General features: G+C 38.6%; 1 protein-coding gene across 1 annotated transcript; it reads left to right on the top strand.

The window, feature by feature from the left end:
* Nucleotides 1–1,908: 1,908 nt before the first annotated feature.
* laptm4b (lysosomal protein transmembrane 4 beta) lies at nt 1,909–16,518 on the top strand. The gene is made up of 7 exons (XM_086279646.1): nt 1,909–2,178; nt 3,476–3,593; nt 8,265–8,338; nt 8,433–8,555; nt 8,799–8,897; nt 10,517–10,612; nt 13,728–16,518. The coding sequence occupies exons 1-7, from the start codon at nt 2,086–2,088 to the stop codon at nt 13,800–13,802; spliced, it is 678 nt and encodes a 225-aa protein (XP_086135772.1). The 5' UTR covers nt 1,909–2,085; the 3' UTR covers nt 13,803–16,518.
* The last annotated feature ends 3,103 nt before the right edge of the window (nt 16,519–19,621 follow it).

Raw genomic sequence — 19,621 nt, 5'->3', positions numbered from 1 at the left:
TCATTTAGGATTTGCCGGCTTTTAATCTCTCACAATCTCTGGCTCACTGTCCATTCGCATTCACTTCAGTGGACCATCATGGTTTTTCCCCATTCTTCCCTTTTTTGGGGGGATTGTTGTGGGGTTTTTTCTTCTTTTTTGTGTGTGTGTATGAGAGGCAGATGTATTAATAGAGAAGGTCACTCTGTAATGGATGGTACTGTGGTTGCTAAAAGCCTTGCTATGAAAAGCATTTGCTAATGCTGCTTTAAAAAAAATCTATCCCTGTGTCTGAAATGCAGAGGTCTGATTCAGCTACAAACTGAAACAAGAACATAGCAACTTGCTCATCTATTCTAAAAAAGAATAGACAGTTGGACCGTTCCTTTGTATAATAAAACTTCCGACACACTCACAATTAATATAGAAAATCTATTCAGCCTGGAAAATGGGACCATGACTTTGAGATTTTGTCTTATTCCAGCATGTCTGATCGGTGTTAAGTCATGGCAGCAGAAGAGGAAAATCCCCTAATGTGCCGATGATGCTGTCCACCCACTGGAGCTTAGCAGAGCTGTGGTCACTGGCCCATCTGTCAGGCTTGGTCTGTGATGTTTGCACAGACAGAGACAAAATGGCACAAGATTAACTGGAGTTTCATGCTCTTAACATTACAAAAAGCACATCAATCTATAGGTTTTTGAGGCTTTTGTTTAAGCAAGAAAAAAATGGTGCAATGAAATTATCTCTTTTGGTTTCAGTGTTAAGCATATGGTGTCAAAAAAGAGGGCCGTGACGGTCTCTCTTGACCTGTTGTTCCTTTTTCTGAACACAATGCTTTTTTGATTAAACAGATTTAGTTAGAAATTTATATATTGAAACCTGAAATAATGAAAAAATATAAAAAAAACCAAAAAAAACCAAACAAATCAGTGATGAATCAGTAATGTTTTTGGCATAGCCACACTTTTTTTTTTTTTTTACTTTTTTTTTAAAATGGTCGTGAGCAATAGGCTTTCTGATGGTTTTTCAAAGTTTTTATTTGGACATTGGGTGCATTTTCTCTTTAAGTCCATTCCTTGTACCTGACCATGTTCAGAGGAATGTTCTTTGTTTGTTAATTTACTTAACACTGACCTATGAATCATTTAAACACAAAAAGGCGCATAACTCAAGGGATGAACCTGAGCTGTCTACACATAACATCTTACCAAAGAAATAAATTTGAATTGTATCTGTTGATTGTACTCTCTTACTAGCATACTAGCAGTATTACTGTAATACTAGCAGTCTTTCGTAAAAAACATCATTTATCATCAATAAAAAAACAACTCAGTTTGACATTTAATAGTGAAGGGAAACGGGGACAAATGGCTGAGGTATGCCAAAAAAAAAAAAAATCTGCAATCACAGATCCTGTGGTGAATCCATATTTGAAATATCTGATTTAAATCAGTCATGGATTGGCCTTCCCAAAGCTCAACATTATTGAAGCAGTGTGGGACAAAAAAAGGTAACAAAAGGTAAGAAAAGGTAGAAGAGCTTTAAAAGGCCTTCAGGAAGCCTGGAGAACTATTACTAAAGACTACTTAAAGACATGAAAAGAAGGTTTACCTAAGAGAGTTCATGGCTGTGTTGAAGAATATAGGTGGCTGTTCTAAATATTGACTTTTAAGGTCGTTGAACTGTTGAATTGTTTTGTTCTTATTTTTAATGCTGAGCTTTTTCTACTTTTTTTCTATTACTTAACGTTTTGGTTGTTTTAACAAAGGAAATAAAATTAAGCTATATGTGTCGTGGAAGATAAAACTGGACAAACAAAGAGCTGCTGAAACATTTCGTGATTATGAAGCGTTTGCATCCCGGCCAAAAAAAAAAAAATCCTCCCGTGGTCACGTGACTCCGGGTGAGCCAGATTAACGGCTCTCTGTTTCTGTGTTTCCCACTTGCTGAAACATCTCCTCAAACAGACGCTGGATGTGGCGGCGGTCCTAGCAACGAAGACGTTATCTTTCCCACCTTTTTTCGGTTATCGTAGCCTTGACTAGTCAGTTGTTTTCGACGGCATTCATGAAATAACCTGAAATTCAGTGTGTGGACAAAAAGATGATTTCGCCGTGGGACCGGTGGTACTCGACGAGCTGCTGCCTCTGCTGCCATGTACGAACAGGCACCATTATTTTGGGAATATGGTATATGGTAAGTCCTTTTTTTTCATCTCACGTCAGGTCCCAGACGTGAATGAATATGGCTGAATATGTGGGACAAATTCTAAAAATATTTAATAAATATCGAGTCATGTTAATTAGACAGCTAACTCCATCTGTTTTCCATGTTTTTCACTTATGTTAAAAACAGGGTGCCAGCGTATGAAATAATTAAAAAATGTTAACAAAATAACCTTTAGCATCTGTTGGGGGTTTTTTTGTTGTTTTTTGGCTATATAAGCATATAAACAAAGTGTCTAACAAATTCGTTTCTTTTTTATTTTTGTGTTTCCTCCTAAAATAATCCTAAGCTTACAGTTTTAGGCTGTTGATGCCTCCTTTTCCATCTCTACACATGTTTACCCAGTTAAATATAGTTTGTCTCCGATATTTCCCACCCGAAAGGATAACTTAAAGTCGTAAACATAGTTCGGTAAGACTGGTGAAATCCCCGATCTTCATAAGCCTCCCTTATTTTGAGCTACTACCGATCAACAAGGCCATAAAAAGCAACAAAAACCTCCATGAGATGTGTTCACATGAGGTGAAAGTGGTGACATAAGACCGATGAGCTTGTTCTCCCAGTCCTATGGTTTTCTGTTGTATTGAATTCCAGTATGTTGTATTGAAGCTGCTCAGCAGTACATCAATACCACTTTCCTTAAATTACCCATAACATTAGAGCTCTAACAATCAGTGATGATTATGAGGAAAGAGGGGAGAAAGCAGTTTAGATATATTGCCTTGTTTTCTATTGTCTGGCAATTGTCAAACTGGTCACCAATCTTTTTGAACACCTGTCTCCTAAATATATCTGCACCTTGTCCTACCTCTAAATGATACCTCATTCAGGACAGATAAATAGATATTTAATTGATCCAAAAAGGGAAATTATTGTGTTACAGGAGCAGGATAAAGAATAATCAATAGTACAGTCTACAATAAATAAACAATAAATAAGTCCCATAGATCCGTAGGGAGGACTTTATAGTGTGAGGTAGAGGTAGTGCAAATATTTTTATATATACAAAGGTGATTACAAAATAAAAAATGAGGTTAAATTAAAGAAAAGATTTTTTAAAAACTGATATTGTGCAAGAGAGTAGTGCAAGTTGCATTAATAAATAATACAAGAAGGTGTAAGAGGAAAACAAGAGTTATTTTATAGTTGCCTGACTCGCTCAGTGCATCTTAACTTATCATTACTAATCAGCTGTCACATTATCTGAGTTATATTACTAACTGCACGTTTTTGTTCAACTGTAATATCGATTCTCCTGTCCTCACAGCTCATCAATGCGGTGGTCTTACTTATCCTGCTGTCAGCTCTTAATGACCCAGTTCAGTACCGCTACCACCTTACCAGCTCTGAGCTGGGAACTGACATCGACGTCATGGACGATGCGAGTAAGTTGCAGCTAATCCTCCCGTTATTAAAAGATAAATGTCCTCAACGAAGCATTCAGACTGTAGAAAGTCAACCCATGCCTTGTTTTAGCTCTTCCAGTTTAAGGATTTACTGTTGTGAAGTGATTGGCTTTGTGTTTGGGGCTGTTGATTATATAAAACAAGACAATTTTCTGATATTTTATCCACAAGGGAACTGATTGATTAATTTATTAGTGGATATATAGGAGATTTAAAAAAAAAAAAAAGTTGGTTGCAACTTTAAATCAAACATTTCTGGTTGTTCTAGATGTACCACTGAATATTAGAAGTGAATGTTAGGGCCTGTTCTTGTGCTTCAGAGATTGGATTTCACTGATTGGATTTCTTGCTGTCAGCCATATCCAGAAAGGGTAGAACCAAAAACGCTTGTGTGGATTTTTACTTTTTCTCATTCAGAATGAGCCTGTAGAGAGTGATTATGCATGTATTGGTTTATGTGTAGAAAAGCTAATGTGTCTGTCTCTCATTATTTAACAGACTGGAAATAGCCAAACTAATGTGATGTATCAGCAAATAAAAAAGCAGGCACAGATGTTTATTTGTTGTGTAAATTTTGCGTTGACTAAATTTTGGAAAACAGTGTGATGAAGAGCTGAAATTGTCTGTATTTGCTCCTGTTGAAAAATAAGAACAAGATAGAATAGAAATATCCTTTTTTGTCCCTCAATGGGGAAATTCACATATTCCAGCAGCAAAGTAACAGACAGATGGAGCATGCAGAGCCATACAAAAGTGAAGAATATAGCATTAAAAAAGAAGAAGACTGTACAGAGCAAATTTACAACATAAGAAAAAATGAATGCTATACATTTATTAAAAATAGCATACTCAGGTTCAAAGAAATATGCAGCTGAGAAGGATAATTTTTTACAAAGACGTATAAAAAGTGCTGTATATTTGTGCTTAAAAACAACAAGGATAGACTATATCAGTATTGACATTGACCCAGAATTTCATATTTTGTGTCTGTAGGAATTTCCTGTGATTTCTGACCAAGTAAAAGATGGTTGGTTAGTGGCTAACTAAGTTATACTATAAAGCAGAGGTGTGGACTCGAGTCACATGACTTGGACTCGAGTCAGACTCGAGTCATTAATTTTATGACTTTAGACTTGACTTGAAAAAATGTTCTAAGACTTGTGACTTGACTTGGACTTTTACACCAATGACTTGGGACTTGAATTGGACTTGAACCGGTTTACTTGAAAAGACTTGATATTTTACCCCAAATACAAAATTTAACATGCATATTATATAGAGATTGAAAATGTGACGTCATTCACGGGTAGAACCGCAAAGGATTCTGGGAACTCGTGGCAAGCGGTACTAGCGCACGCAGGCTTTCAATTAAAATCAGTTATACAGCGATAAAAAGAAACACAAGAAGCCGTTGTATTATTAACTGCAATAGCCGGTCGCATGACAGCCACGGGAAGCCGACGGGTAAAGAGATCGGTTGTTATCGGATTACCTCGTTGAAGAGAAATTGTTCGAGCCATGTTTCCGAAGTAACAAAGAGGCGACGGGTGGCCTGGATTGCAGCCATTCAAAGATCAAATATAACGTCCCAGAACACTCCAGCTCACAGGTTAGTCTGCTCCAAGCATTTACACAAAGGTCAGTGTTTTTTAGTAGTTAATATGTCACTTTCATAACATAACTGGTGATATAGGTTACAAGCAAGTCTGGCGCTGAACAGAAATTGTCGCGCTATGCTCCTTTATTTATTGTGCATAAATAGTGAATTGTCCTGACACAATATTGCGTTTCGCCTCTGTTATTATGGTACATTGACATATATAAAAACATATACTTTTATTCACAGGATAAAACAGGTTTTTTGTATCACTAATTGCCCAGTACGATTACAGCATACAGTATTATTGTCACTGCTACATTTCTGTGATGGGTACCAGAAATTATTTCCACTACTAATTAATTACCGTTGAGCTCAAAGGTCCTATTAATAAACTGTTAATGAATGTGTATTTATGAAGACGATTTGTGAGACTGGTAAACTTATGATACGTACGATGGTCTTTCGTTCTACACGGTGCATTTCAAGGTCCTGCACCCATCCGTTGGTAAACTGTACCTGGGCTTGTTGCAGTGACCTGAAGTTACTAAACTTCATGAGTGTATGCACTCACTCCAAGAACCGTATAATTATAAATATGCATATAAATATGCTAAGATGAGATAGCTGACTTCATCTAACTAGCAAATGTTTTCCAGGCTACGTTGGTGATACAGTTTTTTTAATGTGTATGATATTTTTGTCATGCGATTTTAAAGCCGGTCCTACAACCGCATCCAAGAATAACATGCAGCTTATCTCAGAACTGTCTGTGAAAATTATTCTTGGAGCTAGGTTTAATTGAGCTGCATTTTAAAGAGGTGCAATTTCACAATTTGTGTATATTTTCTAAGTTCACTATTTTGTATGTGTTGAGAAAAACACAGATTTTAAAATTACATGGTCTAACATTTACATTTAGCATAACTGCAACATGCTTTTTTTCGTTTTTTTTTTTTTAAAGACTCGAAAGGACTTGAAATTCAAAGTTTCAGACTTGTGACTTGACTCGGACTTTTACACCAGTGACTTGAGACTCGACTCTGACTTGCCTGACATTACTTGAGACTTGACTTGAGACTTGAGGATAAAGACTTGAGACTTACTTGAGACTTGCAAAACAATGACTTGGTCCCACCTCTGCTATAAAGGAATAGAAAGGAAAACCCGTGTGGTGTTTACTTTACTCAATTCCTCTCCTTCCATGAGAGATTCAACTGAAAATGTTACCTGAGAAGCTAGATGGCAGCGCTAGAAGCAAGTCATTTTTCGGTAGTTTTACGCATATAATTAAACATTTATTTCTGCAAAGTTGAAGCCAAGAATGATTATGATCAGTCGATGCTGAAGATGTATCAGCAGCATCAGTTTCGTAGCTCATTAACAGTAGTATATGAATGTATGCTGGTGTTCGTTAAAAATCAACTGTCATGTCCATGCAACTCCACGTGTTTCTGCAGCTGTAGCATCATCTGTCCTTTCTGCCAACCACTTCGTTTCTGAGAACGCTGCTCTCAGCACAGACATAGCTGAGTAAGCTGGGCACCGTAGAGAACAAATCAGCGTGCATGTGTATTTTCAGTGCTTCCCCTCCAGCAGCTATCATCATCACAGTCGCCTCTGGAGCACCACAGATACTGTCAGCGGCTACTCTGATTAAAAATGACTGCTCTAATTCTCTTTCGGATTAAAACGGTCATCTTGACAGAGTCTCCTCTCACAAAGCTTATGTGGCACTGGTTAGAGTGGTAGTCTGTTTATGTATGCGTGTATTGTTTATTGTTTATATGCAGTATGTAAGAACCTCTGTGTCTGTGTTGCTTAAAAGCATGTCTTCTGTTCCTGGGTGTTACCAGGGTGAAGCTTGTGAAGTTATGGAATAATAACTAATATAGTTCACTGTCAGTACAAGCACTTATTAGTCAGTATAGCGTCTCCCAGTAGTGATCTGGGATCCTTCTTACACACCATCACATACACACAGATATCCTGGTTCGGCCACATGTTAGCGATGTTTGTTGAGAGCTACACTGATAGCGACTAGTGTTGCATCGGGATTCTCACAGCTGTAATGTGAACGTGAGAAGGACAACTCTTGCATAATGATACCCACATGTTGATCGTGTTGTGTGATGTAGATACTAGCATGTGATCTGTGGTGTTTGGAGTCATGCTTGGTATTGAAAGGTGTACTTGTTCTCTTGTTTGTTGAGTTGGCTTCAGGTAGCAGGAAAAGTGAACAGGAGTCTGGCTACGTTGATAGTGCACCGGAAGACTGATAATTAACATTGATCTGTATTATTGGATATCAGAAATATTTTCTTTTGTAAAACATTTACCGTGACAACATTTCATGACATGAATATATGTTAATCTAAAAAATTCCAGCACACCTCAGCAGAAAAGCCTTCACCCCAAATGGATTTCACGGAAACAACCTGGAAAAGGTGTAGGAGTCTATAAGAGTGTTAACACATAAATATTTCTTTTTAACCTGTAATATTACTCACAATTGAATTTATTCCTAGCAACCCAAATTAATATTAAATGCAGCGATGTTTTTAAATTTTTTTTTAAGTCTCCCAGCTAAATTTTGGTGTGATGCCAGATATTCATTTATAATTTATAAATGTATAAATATGACTTTTTTACCTGTCACTGTTTTCTATGGTCAATTTTAAAGGATTGCAGTGTGGATAGTTTACTTTAATGAGGCCACAGGGTAATTAACGTTGCCTATTAATTGCAGGATTTATTGTGGGAGCAAAACAAGTCATCAAAAACTCCTACAGATAAAAACGAACTCTGATTAGCTGGTCTAATCTAGTCCTACAAAAATCAAACAAAGCTAATCTGCCCCTTTCAACACAGTGTGTATAGTTCAAACAGAAAATTTTCATATATTTTCTAACCATTATACCATCAGAGCTTAATTGTAAAGTAGATCAGTCACTGATCTGATCACCAATGAGTACAATGTCAATGTCTTTCAGAGAAAGCATTAAAGGTGACATGTTCTCATGCCATTGCTTTGTATGTTTATCTTTCCTCAGATATCTGCATAGCCACTGCAATATCCCTACTCATGATTCTTATATGTGGCATGGCGACATACGGTGCTTACAAGGTGAGCGAACAAAAGCAAATGACATTCAAGCACAAATCTGAACTTGGGAAAACTAACCGAGTGTTTTTATCTGATCTGAATCTCTCCTCTATAGCAACACGCTGCTTGGATCATTCCATTCTTCTGCTACCAAATATTTGACTTTGCCCTTAATACACTGGTAGCCATTAGTGTGGTGGTTTACCCCAACACGGTGCAGGACTATCTCCAGCAGCTGGTGAGGACTGTTTCATTCCAACTAAAATATCCACCTCAACAGCTGTCTTCATCTTAATGGGAATTTAAGATGCTTAGTTATTAGCTTAGGTGCTAATATACTGAGTAACTGAGATTTTTTATTTTATTTTATATTTCTTTATTTATGTTTTGAAGGGCCAGTTGTGTGTTTTAGGTCCAACATTTCTCTTTGCTTTTTACATTTGACTTATTTCATCTTCTCCTGTCCCACTTTCCCTTCTAGCCGGGGACATTTCCATACAAAGAGGATATCATGTCCACCAACAACATGTGCCTAGTCTTTGCAGTCCTCCTCTTCATCGGCTGCATCCTGTCCTTCAAGGTAAGGATAAATATTCTAGCATAGCTTGCTTTTGTATCTCGTATAAAACTGTACAAATACACAGAAAACAAATACTCCAGAACACTCACTGAGTATTTGTTCACTCTGGAAACATCCTTTTTTTTTTTTTTTTTTATCATTTGTTCCTCACATTGTAGTGTAATTAAGGCAATTAAGTCTCACACTGTGCTCATCTCATAGCTGAATCAACCATATGGCATGTTTAATGAATGTGCTATTGTAAATGCTCCTCTTGAGCTCATCACACAGTCAGAGAGCAGCGGGTCAGGGACAGCAGGAAACCAACTCCCATCAAACAAATTCTCCTTTAATGCTTGGATGATTTTCCAGGCGGAGTGATGCTCTGGGGCTCTTGGACGAGATGGGGCATGAAGTTGCAGTCATCTGTACAATCAAATCAAGTTGTTTCCCTTCTAAGCTGAGATTAGAAGTGTTCTCGGCAGATATCCAAAGCCGGAGCTGGAATTTTATGACAGGAAGCAGCCACTGGAAGACACACTAGTGGACTCGCAGGCAAAAGAGTTATAAATGTCATGTCTTAGAATCTTGAGCTTTCAGTGTGTGGGATAGCCTGGCTGCTTATTCCCTGAAAAAGTCTGCTTTAAAAAGAGCTTATAGATCTGTGCCGTTTGCCAAGAAAAATGGATTGAAGCTCATTTATATTAATGGGTTGAATGTGCAGTATGTATGAGCTGCTGCCTTCTATGTAGATCATATGTGAGTCTGCTGGAAAGACGCCAGATGTGAGTCCTCAAGGACACATTCAGCTGTCAGAACATAGCAAACACCTGCTAAAGTCCCTGCTAAAGCCAACATCCTCCACTTGACTGCATTTGGCATAAATGTCACAGGCAGGAAGAGGAAAAGCTGGAGGGAGAAAGGAGCTGAAGATGAAGCAGCAGAGGAAATGTGAATGGATGAATGTTTCTGTGACTAAAGAGAGAGAGAGAGAAGAGGCATACAAAGTAAAAGGACAAGATAGTTAACTGCAGATTTTGCCAGGCCACTGTGCAACTACTCATTATTTTCCTCATAAACAAACAAAAAAATATTGAATAGTGAGCAGAGAAAAAATGATAAACAAAAACCCAATAAACATCCTCGAGGAGTAGAGCTAGCTGTGCTGTCAGCATTTTAAATATATGTAGATTGCTGCTTTCTTTGAGGAGGTCAGCTCAGAAGATGCTAAAGTAATTGGCTATGCTCTGCTTGGCTTTCTTGTTAGTTGCTCTTACTGCTGGCAGAGGACTCAGCAGGCTGCTCACATACACACACACACACACACACACACACATACACAATGGAACTCCTTTTCCTTTGCCAAGCTGAACAAACCTCAGTGCAGGCAAAGGCTCAGAGAAGCTTTTGGTCAAATGTTAGAGGCACATCCAGGAAAATGTCCAAACATAAAACTGTCTTAATTTTTAACAGCTGAATTGAATCACCATGTGTCACCAGTCTGTAACAGCAATATGATGCATCTCTGCCATCGTCATGCCTAATGTTGATAAATGGATGAGATCACAGCAAGCAGCATCTGTAATGATGAAGAGTGTTTCTAAAGGTCATTGTGTGTTTGCTCTCACCTCCTGTGACAGGCCTACCTGATCGGCTGTGTGTGGAACTGCTACAGATATGTGAGCGGCAGGGGCACCACGGAGGTCCTGGTTTATGTCACCACAAACGACACCACGGTGAGTCCGCTTAGCCACCCACCAGCGTCTCACCTCAAGGACACACTAACAGTCCTTCTGCTGTCAGAACTTCATTTTATTGCATTTGCACAGCATTGATTTTTACACTTTGGTTTGAAAGCTCTCTGTTCATTATATTAGCAAAAATGTACACTTAGAAAAGTCACTTTCATCTCGTTGTATGACACATTAACTTCACTAAAATATATCAAATTCTAGTCTCGACAATAATCAGGGATTATTTAGCTGCAATAAAAATACAAACCCTTCACAGAAGAGCATTTTAGAAGTTTTTCATAAATTCAGAATGAAAAAAATCAAAGAACTCTAAGTCGCTTTGATTTAAATACATAAACAAAATAATAATATGGACAAAATAATGTTTATAGATTGGTTACTGGTCATAGATTTTAAAGTGTAACTGTTTAACCTCAGATTTAGATGTTTTCTTCAGTGTCTGTGTTATTTCAGTTAAATTATCTATTAAAAAGAATGCAGAAAGCAAAGTGATCCATTCATAAGTGAACTTATTGTCTCTTAAAATGTTTTTGCTGGCTGTACATGAAGCCAACTTACAGTAGCACCAAAGTGAACGTTAAAAATGTTTCTTTAAATACGGCAGTAGTCATTTTTGTTGGATAAATTTGCCTTTTTCAAAGATGAAGCTGGTATGTGTTGAGCATAAAATCTTGTAGAGTCCAACTTTTTATATAAATACATAATTACTATATAGTAAGGTTTAACCAGTGAGGCGCTATTATATTGAGAAATGAAAGTGATTAAGAGCCTTCTGGTTAAAATGTATAAATTGTCTACATGTGTCACATTATGTACTTAAGTTGCATTGCAGGTTATACAGTGGCTAGTAATTGTACTTAAATTCTTTAATGTTAGTTTATGCTGTATATAGTCAGTGATGGGACACTGTATCGTAGACCCTGTAGGTTGTCCTGAGGTGTGATTGGCTAGCTTTTTAGAGTTAGGTATAGTCCACTCCACATGCTCCCCCTCAGCGATCACTCACAAGGTTTTTGAAAGGCTTTACCATAGTCACGGTTTCCATTTGTCCGTTTGTAATCCTCCAGGATGATACACAAGACATTAATCTGTCTCACAGCCGCTGTCGTCTCAGTACGCAGCACTTCATCTGTCACTTTGTCCTTGTGCCGCCATGGCCCTGCTGCACGCTGCTGACGTTTTTCACCTTGTGAAACAGACTGCACACCCGGCAGCTAATCCAGCAGGGGCTGAAGTCATATTGTGTATCATATGGCCTTTTAGCAACTATCAGATACGTGCCAGTCCCTCTCTCCACTGTCAAGTGTGTTTATTTCAGTGTAATTAAATTAGAAGATTAAGAAAACAAGCAAATACTTAATCTAGAATTATACTGACTCTTAGATATATTCGAAGAAAAAAGAAAATAATTTAGCAGGTAAATGTAGAGTCACTGCCTTGATATTAGACTTCTTTATGTCCCCAGAAACGCACATGCAAATGTGAAGTAGGTCAAGGTCAACACAGAGAGACACGTACAGAGATTCCTTCATTTATTATTTATAAAATCAGTGAAAATCCTGTGAAAATCACAGTGAATGTATGAATATACCTAAACATCTAATTAAATACAAGAAACAAATCTAAAAAGAAACACTCTAGTTGGCTAATGTAAACCAAAACATCTCTCTGTGTATATATAAATGTATTAATTTATCATTGTGTATATAGTTGAATAAATGTAAAAAAAATCCAAAAAATTCAAATATTTATTCAGAATATTTATTTTTCTTTAAAAGAAAGACTTGAAAGCTGAAAAACCTGAAGGCTGCCGCATAAGCATTGTGAATTTCAATAAGAGAGCTATGTGACAACAAATGGTTTAAGTTCAACAAATATTTGTGTCACATAAAGAGGTTAAAATAGCTTTCGTTGGCCTTAATAATGATGTGGATTTATCGCTGTGTTTCCTGTGTCCACACACAGCTGAATGGAGCATTGCGTCTATTTTTACTGTTATGGAGCTGGAGGTGTGTCTAAATGGCTTTTTACAAGCACCAACATCAAGTACCCAGCTGTTTATCTGCAGTGCTTTTATATAAATGCCATTAAAATGCACAAGGGTCGTTTCTCTCTCTCTTTCTCTGGGATTTTTTTCTGTCCCTTCTCTTTATATGCCTCTGTCCTTCCCCTTCTCCTGGACATGTTACATAATTGTCTGCTTGTCTGCTTTATTTCAAACCCTCTCTGTGATATGTTTGCCGGCCATCCCTGGCTGTTTCACAGTTCCATCCCCTCGGAGCGTATTCTTTTTTTTCTCACACTTTCACTGAATTAGCAGCAGTACTGGTTTTATAACACCATTTACAGAGAAGGAGCTCTGATAGAGAGAGGAGTGCAGCCTGGCCTGTAAAGCAGGGCCCCTGTGTGTGTGTTTGTGTGTTTTTCCTCTTTCCTCTACAAACTGTACAATATGAAATATTTACAGTACATTTTAAATGTAAACTGCTTTAATTGTTTGTAGCTTCATTTGACTACAATGAAGCTCTTTGTCTATTAACAACAGCATAAACACAGCATCCCATGGACCAGTTGTTCACATTTTTGGCCCCCTGCTGTCAGTAAATGGGTACAACATGTAGGCTCTGGACAGTACCAGCACATCGCTTTCAGGCTCTGGTCACACAGCCTTAGAGACCATTAGCAACCGCCTAACAATCACCAGTTGCCAGGGAAAAAATGAGTATTTGTCAACTGGTTGCTAGATGTTGCTGGCAGTCGCAGTGAAATCAGCTGCTAAAGCTCAACTGACACAGGCTCTAGACACTGGTCAGTGATCCCCTGGTGCCCACTGCTTGCTAGGGAAAAATATGTATTCCCCACTGGCTGGTGAGTGGTTTTGTGAGGCTTCATTCTGTATTTATTGTTCAGAGAGAAGTCTATACTGCCCTGAAAACTCTTTGCATGGGTCACCTAGCATTTAGGTGGTCGCTCACAGTTTGTATGGATGTTGCCAACTTGTGTGTAAGCACTTGCCAAGTGGAAGTGAAAGCAAAGAGTGCCAGCATGTTTTTAAGTGATTATTTGGAACTCAGCTACTTTTGTTTTCTTACTTCAGGTTCTGCTGCCACCATACGAGGAAGCTGTTGCCATCCCACCAAAGGAGCCTCCCCCACAGTATATGGAGGCATGAGATATACCCTCACTGCTGGATTATGTACCCCAATCCTCCGACCACATCTCCTTACAGCAGTAGGACTCCAATGCTGGCTGCATCGTGTTGGAAAAACAATGTCTTAGATGCTGGTCCAGCTTGGATTCCTGCCAACTTTAGAGTAAATTAGGCCGACCTGAGCCAGTATTGCCATAAACTCTAATCCCCTCCTCCACCACCACCCTCCCGGTTGTTGTGACATATGCCCCCTCTTCTCGTCCCCTTTGTCCTCTTCCAAGGACAGCATCAGATCAGCTTTCAGACTACAACCCCACCGCCAACGCTAATTCAGCCAATCCTCTGGGTAGCTGCTGTTCCTTGGAAGTGACTCCTGCACGCCTTGATCACCTGACTTAATGTGCACTTTTCTTCACGTGAAAAGTGCAACGGTTTGGCCACCAACTGTTAACCCACATTACTGTGAACCTCCTTTGCAGTGTTTTGTCTAGAAACAAACTACCTGAATAGAGACAAAGCAACAAAAATAGCGAGAAGGAAACTTACATTATTAGTTATACAAAAGCACTTTTTTCAGAAATTGAAAAATTTCCTTAGTTGAATGTAAATTTTGTAAGATGTTTTTGTATCACAGTAAAAACTGAGAGAAATCACACGAATACTAAAAGGATCTCCTGTTCTTATAAAATATCTCCGGCGTGCTGATGTTGCTCGTCCTGCTGGGAAAGTGTTTCAAGAAAGGTTTTGCGACCGCTAATTACTCGTCTTCCTTTTGTATCCACAGTATGTGAACCCATAACCCATCAACTGGCCGCGTAAACCCGTTCGCACCGTTGATTTAAATCCCAGTATTCCATTTTGCCTTCCTCGCCGCCTCCTTCGTATGTTCAAAATTGAAAAGGTTTGTGATAATCCAGTGAAGACCTTAGCACAAACCTGACACACATTCAAAAACCCAATACACAGAAACGTGTGTGAGTAATGATAATGATAAATATGTGGAAATGTTCCCATCTGTCTCGTGTTGTGGTCGAGTTTTGGCTGCAACAGCATCGACTGCGTCTTTGTTTGTTTTTTGTACATGGATCATGGTGTGTGAGCTGATCTTTTTAGTTGAGCTAACTTAGCTGGGCTGAGGGCATTTCCTATAAATATTCTGTGACATGCTGCTGCACATGCAGATTCTATGTGTGTGTTTACATTTTTATGTGCGCTTGCCTGCGTGTGACATTATCATGTAACTCCTAGGTCATGTATGTGTCGTAACATGTAGTTTTCCCATGCGGCGATGAGATGTTTCCTGCGTTGGTGACTTTCTTGAAATGAAAACATTGGATGGGACTCTAAAGCAGTAGTTCAGCATAATAACACAAAATCAGTATACATTATATGACGCTAGTTAAACAGTGCAAATGCTTGTCCTTTGTCAAGAACCGTTTAGGAAAACAGTCAGTAGACAGTATATAATGTATTTAATCAGTTTACATGGATTACATTTTATTATTCAGTCTATGCAACAGTGCATTCACCAACTTGTTAGGCTTGGAAATACAGATGTGGTCAGAAGTTTGCATCTACTTAGAATGGCCTGGTACTTTTGGGCTTTTAATGATTTCTTTGAACTCTTCTTTATCTGGGGTGGAATGATTGCACAACATACATCTTTAGTTACTTTAAAAATACAAGAACTAGATGCACAATTTATCTTGAATTTTCTCATAGCCTCGGATGTATACACGCAGCATTAGTATTTGGTTAAATGTCTCTTAGCAAGTGGTACCTCAACTAGACGCTTTTGTTAGACAACAGTAAGCCTCTGGCATAATTCTGGCTGGATATTTGACCACTCTTCTTGGCAGGAAAATTAATTTAAATTGGTTGGTTTCCTGGTATGGAACCGACTTTTAAATGTAGTCCATAGATTTCCAATAGGGTTGGGGTCAGAGCTGTGGGAAGGCCATTCCATAAGCTTAAGGTTGTCCTGCTCTATCCATGTGTGTTTAGGGTCATTGCCCTGTTGGAACAACCCAACTGTGTGACAATTTTAACTTTGTTCTTGTTTCTAATGTCTCTGTAAAGCACTTTGAATCACCTTGTTGTTGAATTGTGCTATACAAATAAACTTGCCTTGCCTTGCCTTGTGCAAATCTACAATTCTCCTTACAGCTTTACGGAGTTAAGCTGTATAATCATTCTTCCCTGAAAAAACAACAGCTCAAATATATCATTATAAAAGCCAAAACTTAACCTAACATTCATGTTCAAGATGAGTGTGTGTAAACGTCTGACCACAGCTGTATGTGCACCATGAAGTAGTTTTGTTCTATTTGATACTAATACTGTAGTCCACAGTGTAGCCATGTGTCAGCCCCTCTGTCCTCATCCTTGTTTGTGTGAATTATGGCCTCTGCTTCTGCAAATCCAACAAAGCTGAACATGAAATTGCACTTTAAACTCAGTGTGCGCTCACTGAAAACTGCTGTATCTGTGGTTGTTTTTGTGTTTTCCATCTTTGTTGTGTGATCTGTCTGCAAAGTTGCAGAGGTGAACATTTTCATGAGTCTGGAGAATTTCTGCTAAGTTTTGCAGGCTTTAATGCTTGGACAGTGTCTGGACCAGTGGATGGCTGATGGCTCTTTTTTATTAGTCACTATGAGACTGTTCTCCTCTGTTTTCTTGTTGGATCTGCATGAGCTCACGTCTTTAATTCTGAATAATAAAAAAGCTAAAACATCTAGTCCGTGCTGAATTTGAGTCTGTTTTCGAGGGGGAAATTATTTATAGAGGAGCTGTTATGCTTTAACTTAATTTCTTCTTTTTCCAGGAAGTGTTGATTGGTTTTCACCTAAAGTAAAAGCACCACAGAAAGCACTTTTACAACCAAAAATGTATAATAATAGAGATATCAGGCTCTAAATAGTTTAAACAGGGTCCCCAGCCTAAGTCAAATAGTACCCTATGCCATCCTCCAATACCCAGCTTATGCTCACTAACCTCTTGTAGTAAGATGCTCTTCCCTTCGGCAAACAGGCTCTTACTTGTTAGTACGTTATTGTTACTCATCTAGCAGGAAACCCTAGAATGAGAAACATTAGTCCATCTCTAGTTTCAAACCTAATATCTTCATTCTGATAATACATCAGACCAATACCTGTGCAGTTTATCATGTGACCTGATACAATGAGTATCATCCTTTAGCAAATCGGCTAGCCGCTGCGACGCCGCAGTATTCTGCCGCTACGCTCTGCCGCATCGGGGACTTTTGATCCTTTTCACTCCCCCGGCCGATAGACCCGTGTTTTTAACGTTGGTATCATCATACATTCAGCCACGTTGGTGAGAGACAGGGATTGAAATTAAATTAAACATCTTAAGATTCTCCTTACTTTCATATTTTCTGTCAGACATACATTTGTAGAAGCTTTTTTCACAGTTGTGCATAATGAGCTCACCCTGTTTGAAAATAATCTCTGCATTGGGTTTTAAACTGTTTCTCTCTCCTCTTGGCTCTGATTGATGTCAGTGGCCATCTGTTTACAGAGAGCAGCCAATCAGAATAAAGTTGGCTTTAATGGGAGGAGCCGAATGGAAGGAGCTCAAACTAGTTTTATATACTGTGATGAATGGGAGCCCAGTGTAACGGGCTTCTTTTTTTTTTTTTTTGTGAGGTGGGAGTCCATTTAACATGCTGATACAGAAAATTATCAAACCGGTGCTTTTCCTAAGGCATTTTTTTTGGGAATCACTGCAGCAAGTAATAAACTGAATCATATATCCCAGCTGATTTCTAGCCTCGTGTTTCTATTATTGGATTCCAAAAATAAAAACATGGAGCTGAAACTGAACATAGCCAGCTAATTTAAAGAAATACTGTTATCTAAATAAAGTGTGGAATATGTCTTTTTATGTCTGTGTCTGAGCTTTTTTCAAACTTAGCCAGCATTTTTTCTCCTCATACTTCAGCAGCAGCTCTAAACCTTTAAGCAGCCTTGTTTTGAGACTACTGGGGGGAAAAAGGTCCTCAGAGCAACTGTGTACAAACAAGCTGGCAGATGAGAGCGGATTTAAAATGCTTCATAATGGTGGCCGGCATTACCTTGGGTCTGACGGTGCGATCCCAGACAGACAAGCTCACCTACTTTCTGCCACTGGGACGCTGACAGAAAATAAACTGGGTCACATTCTGTCCCTCTTCTTGCTGAACTGCTTGTCCAGGGCAGGGCTGCAGCACTGACATCTGATTCAAAAGGACTCTTTGAAAAGGGACACAATAGCCAGAAAGGGTTTTTTTTTTTTTGTGTGTGGGGGTTTTTTGTTGTTTTTTTAAAAAATATTTTTCTTCAACATCTGGCAGAAGGATTTGTACAGAATGACTATCCTGAAATTCTTCACCAAAATGTTTTTCAGGATTATTTTAACCAGATAAAACAAGTAAAGATAGATTTACTGAATTAGATACAAAAGAGAGACCTAAAATAGCTCTGTATGTGCAACCAGACAATGAGGGAAGTGTAATGGACAAAGATCCCAGTAAATGTCCACTCAGATTTAGAGTAAGTGATGCTTTTTACCACTGAAAAGTAATCAGTATAACATACAGGGCCTGCCAATGTGACGCAAAGAACTTTATTTCAGTTAAAAAGTGACATCCCAGAAAAACAAAAACTCATGTTGATGCCCCCAAAGTTACGCCGATGTCCTTTGATATCGTCCTCATTTCACACAAGGCACCTGCTTCATTAGAATGATATTACCAGAAATTATTTCATTCAGTTTAATTGGGAAATGAGAAAATGGCTTAGAGAAACAATGAGTGGAAGAAAACTGGGCCAAAGCACTCGATGGATGATGGACAGCTTGTATCTCTCTGGGTCATTGGGCAGGTGCAGCAAACTTACTGTTACAGCATCTAAGAGATTAATTTATTATATCATTGGTATCTTTCAGCAGGTTTTCAGGCACTGCACTCAGCCCACATGCTCAAAACATTCAAATTTGCACTAAATAGTACATCAAACACATTTTCCCAATGCACGTCCATTCTAAGTTCATGTATGCATTTATAACTGATGTCACCAGTTTGATTATAGCTTTAAATTGGTCTCATGGTATACACAGCAGTAAAAACAAATAGTTATTTCAGTAATTTGATTAAACATGTGAAAGATCACAGTCCCATATTTCCCACAGTAAGTAAATGTATTTTAAAGCACCTTTTAAAAGACAAACTGTGACGTGCTTTATATCAGATAAAACCAACAAAATAAAATGAATGAATGAACTAACCTTATGAATAAAATAAAGTTCACTATCAGTAACATCATAGCACCCACCCAGCTGAATAGAAACTCTGTCATGCTAGCTAGTACACAGTATGAGTTATTGTAACTAACTGTAAAAAGTTGGCACAATGAAAATAAACTACACCTAAACTTAGACTGCAGGTTATAACTTCTCACCTGAAGTTCAGTTCACCTGACACTCGGACCGGCGGCTGCCTCGGGTCTCTCCTCCTCCTGCCTCCCCTTTCCCTCATCTACCCGCTGGCATCTGTGGAAGCTCCACCATAGCCACCACCAAACAACGGAGTTATTTTTACACATCTGCCAGCATCTGGCCAATCCACCACCTTTCACTGTTTATACCCCCGCCCCCCAAAAAAAACAAAACCCCAAAACAAGCAAACAACAAAAAAAAGACCATTGGCCATTAAAAATGAAAAATCGCCAGTCCAGCCATGCTGCTTTGTGAACGAGTCCACTAAGATTACAGGTCACAGATTGATCTCCACAACTGTAAAGGTTTTGTCTCCATTAGATGTAGGGATTGATAACAAACCG

This window comes from Aulonocara sp. 'chitande type north' Nkhata Bay, linkage group LG22 (assembly GCF_057382095.1).
Source record: "Aulonocara sp. 'chitande type north' Nkhata Bay isolate Kocher_YH1m ecotype deep benthic linkage group LG22, A_spYH_male_GT1.1, whole genome shotgun sequence".
In the NCBI taxonomy this organism is placed as follows: domain Eukaryota; kingdom Metazoa; phylum Chordata; class Actinopteri; order Cichliformes; family Cichlidae; genus Aulonocara; species Aulonocara sp. 'chitande type north' Nkhata Bay.
The sequence above is the reverse complement of the archived record's forward strand: the minus strand, read 5'-3'. Positions and strand labels throughout refer to the sequence as shown.

Excerpts from the sequence above, each read along its gene's own strand:
- laptm4b (XM_086279646.1), top strand. The coding sequence starts at position 2,086 with ATGATTTCGCCGTGGGACCGGTGGTACTCGACGAGCTGCTGCCTCTGC. Across the intron at positions 3,594-8,264 it reads CGACGTCATGGACGATGCGA|ATATCTGCATAGCCACTGCA; the intron begins GTAAGTTGCAGC and ends ATCTTTCCTCAG. Across the intron at positions 10,613-13,727 it reads TCACCACAAACGACACCACG|GTTCTGCTGCCACCATACGA; the intron begins GTGAGTCCGCTT and ends TTCTTACTTCAG.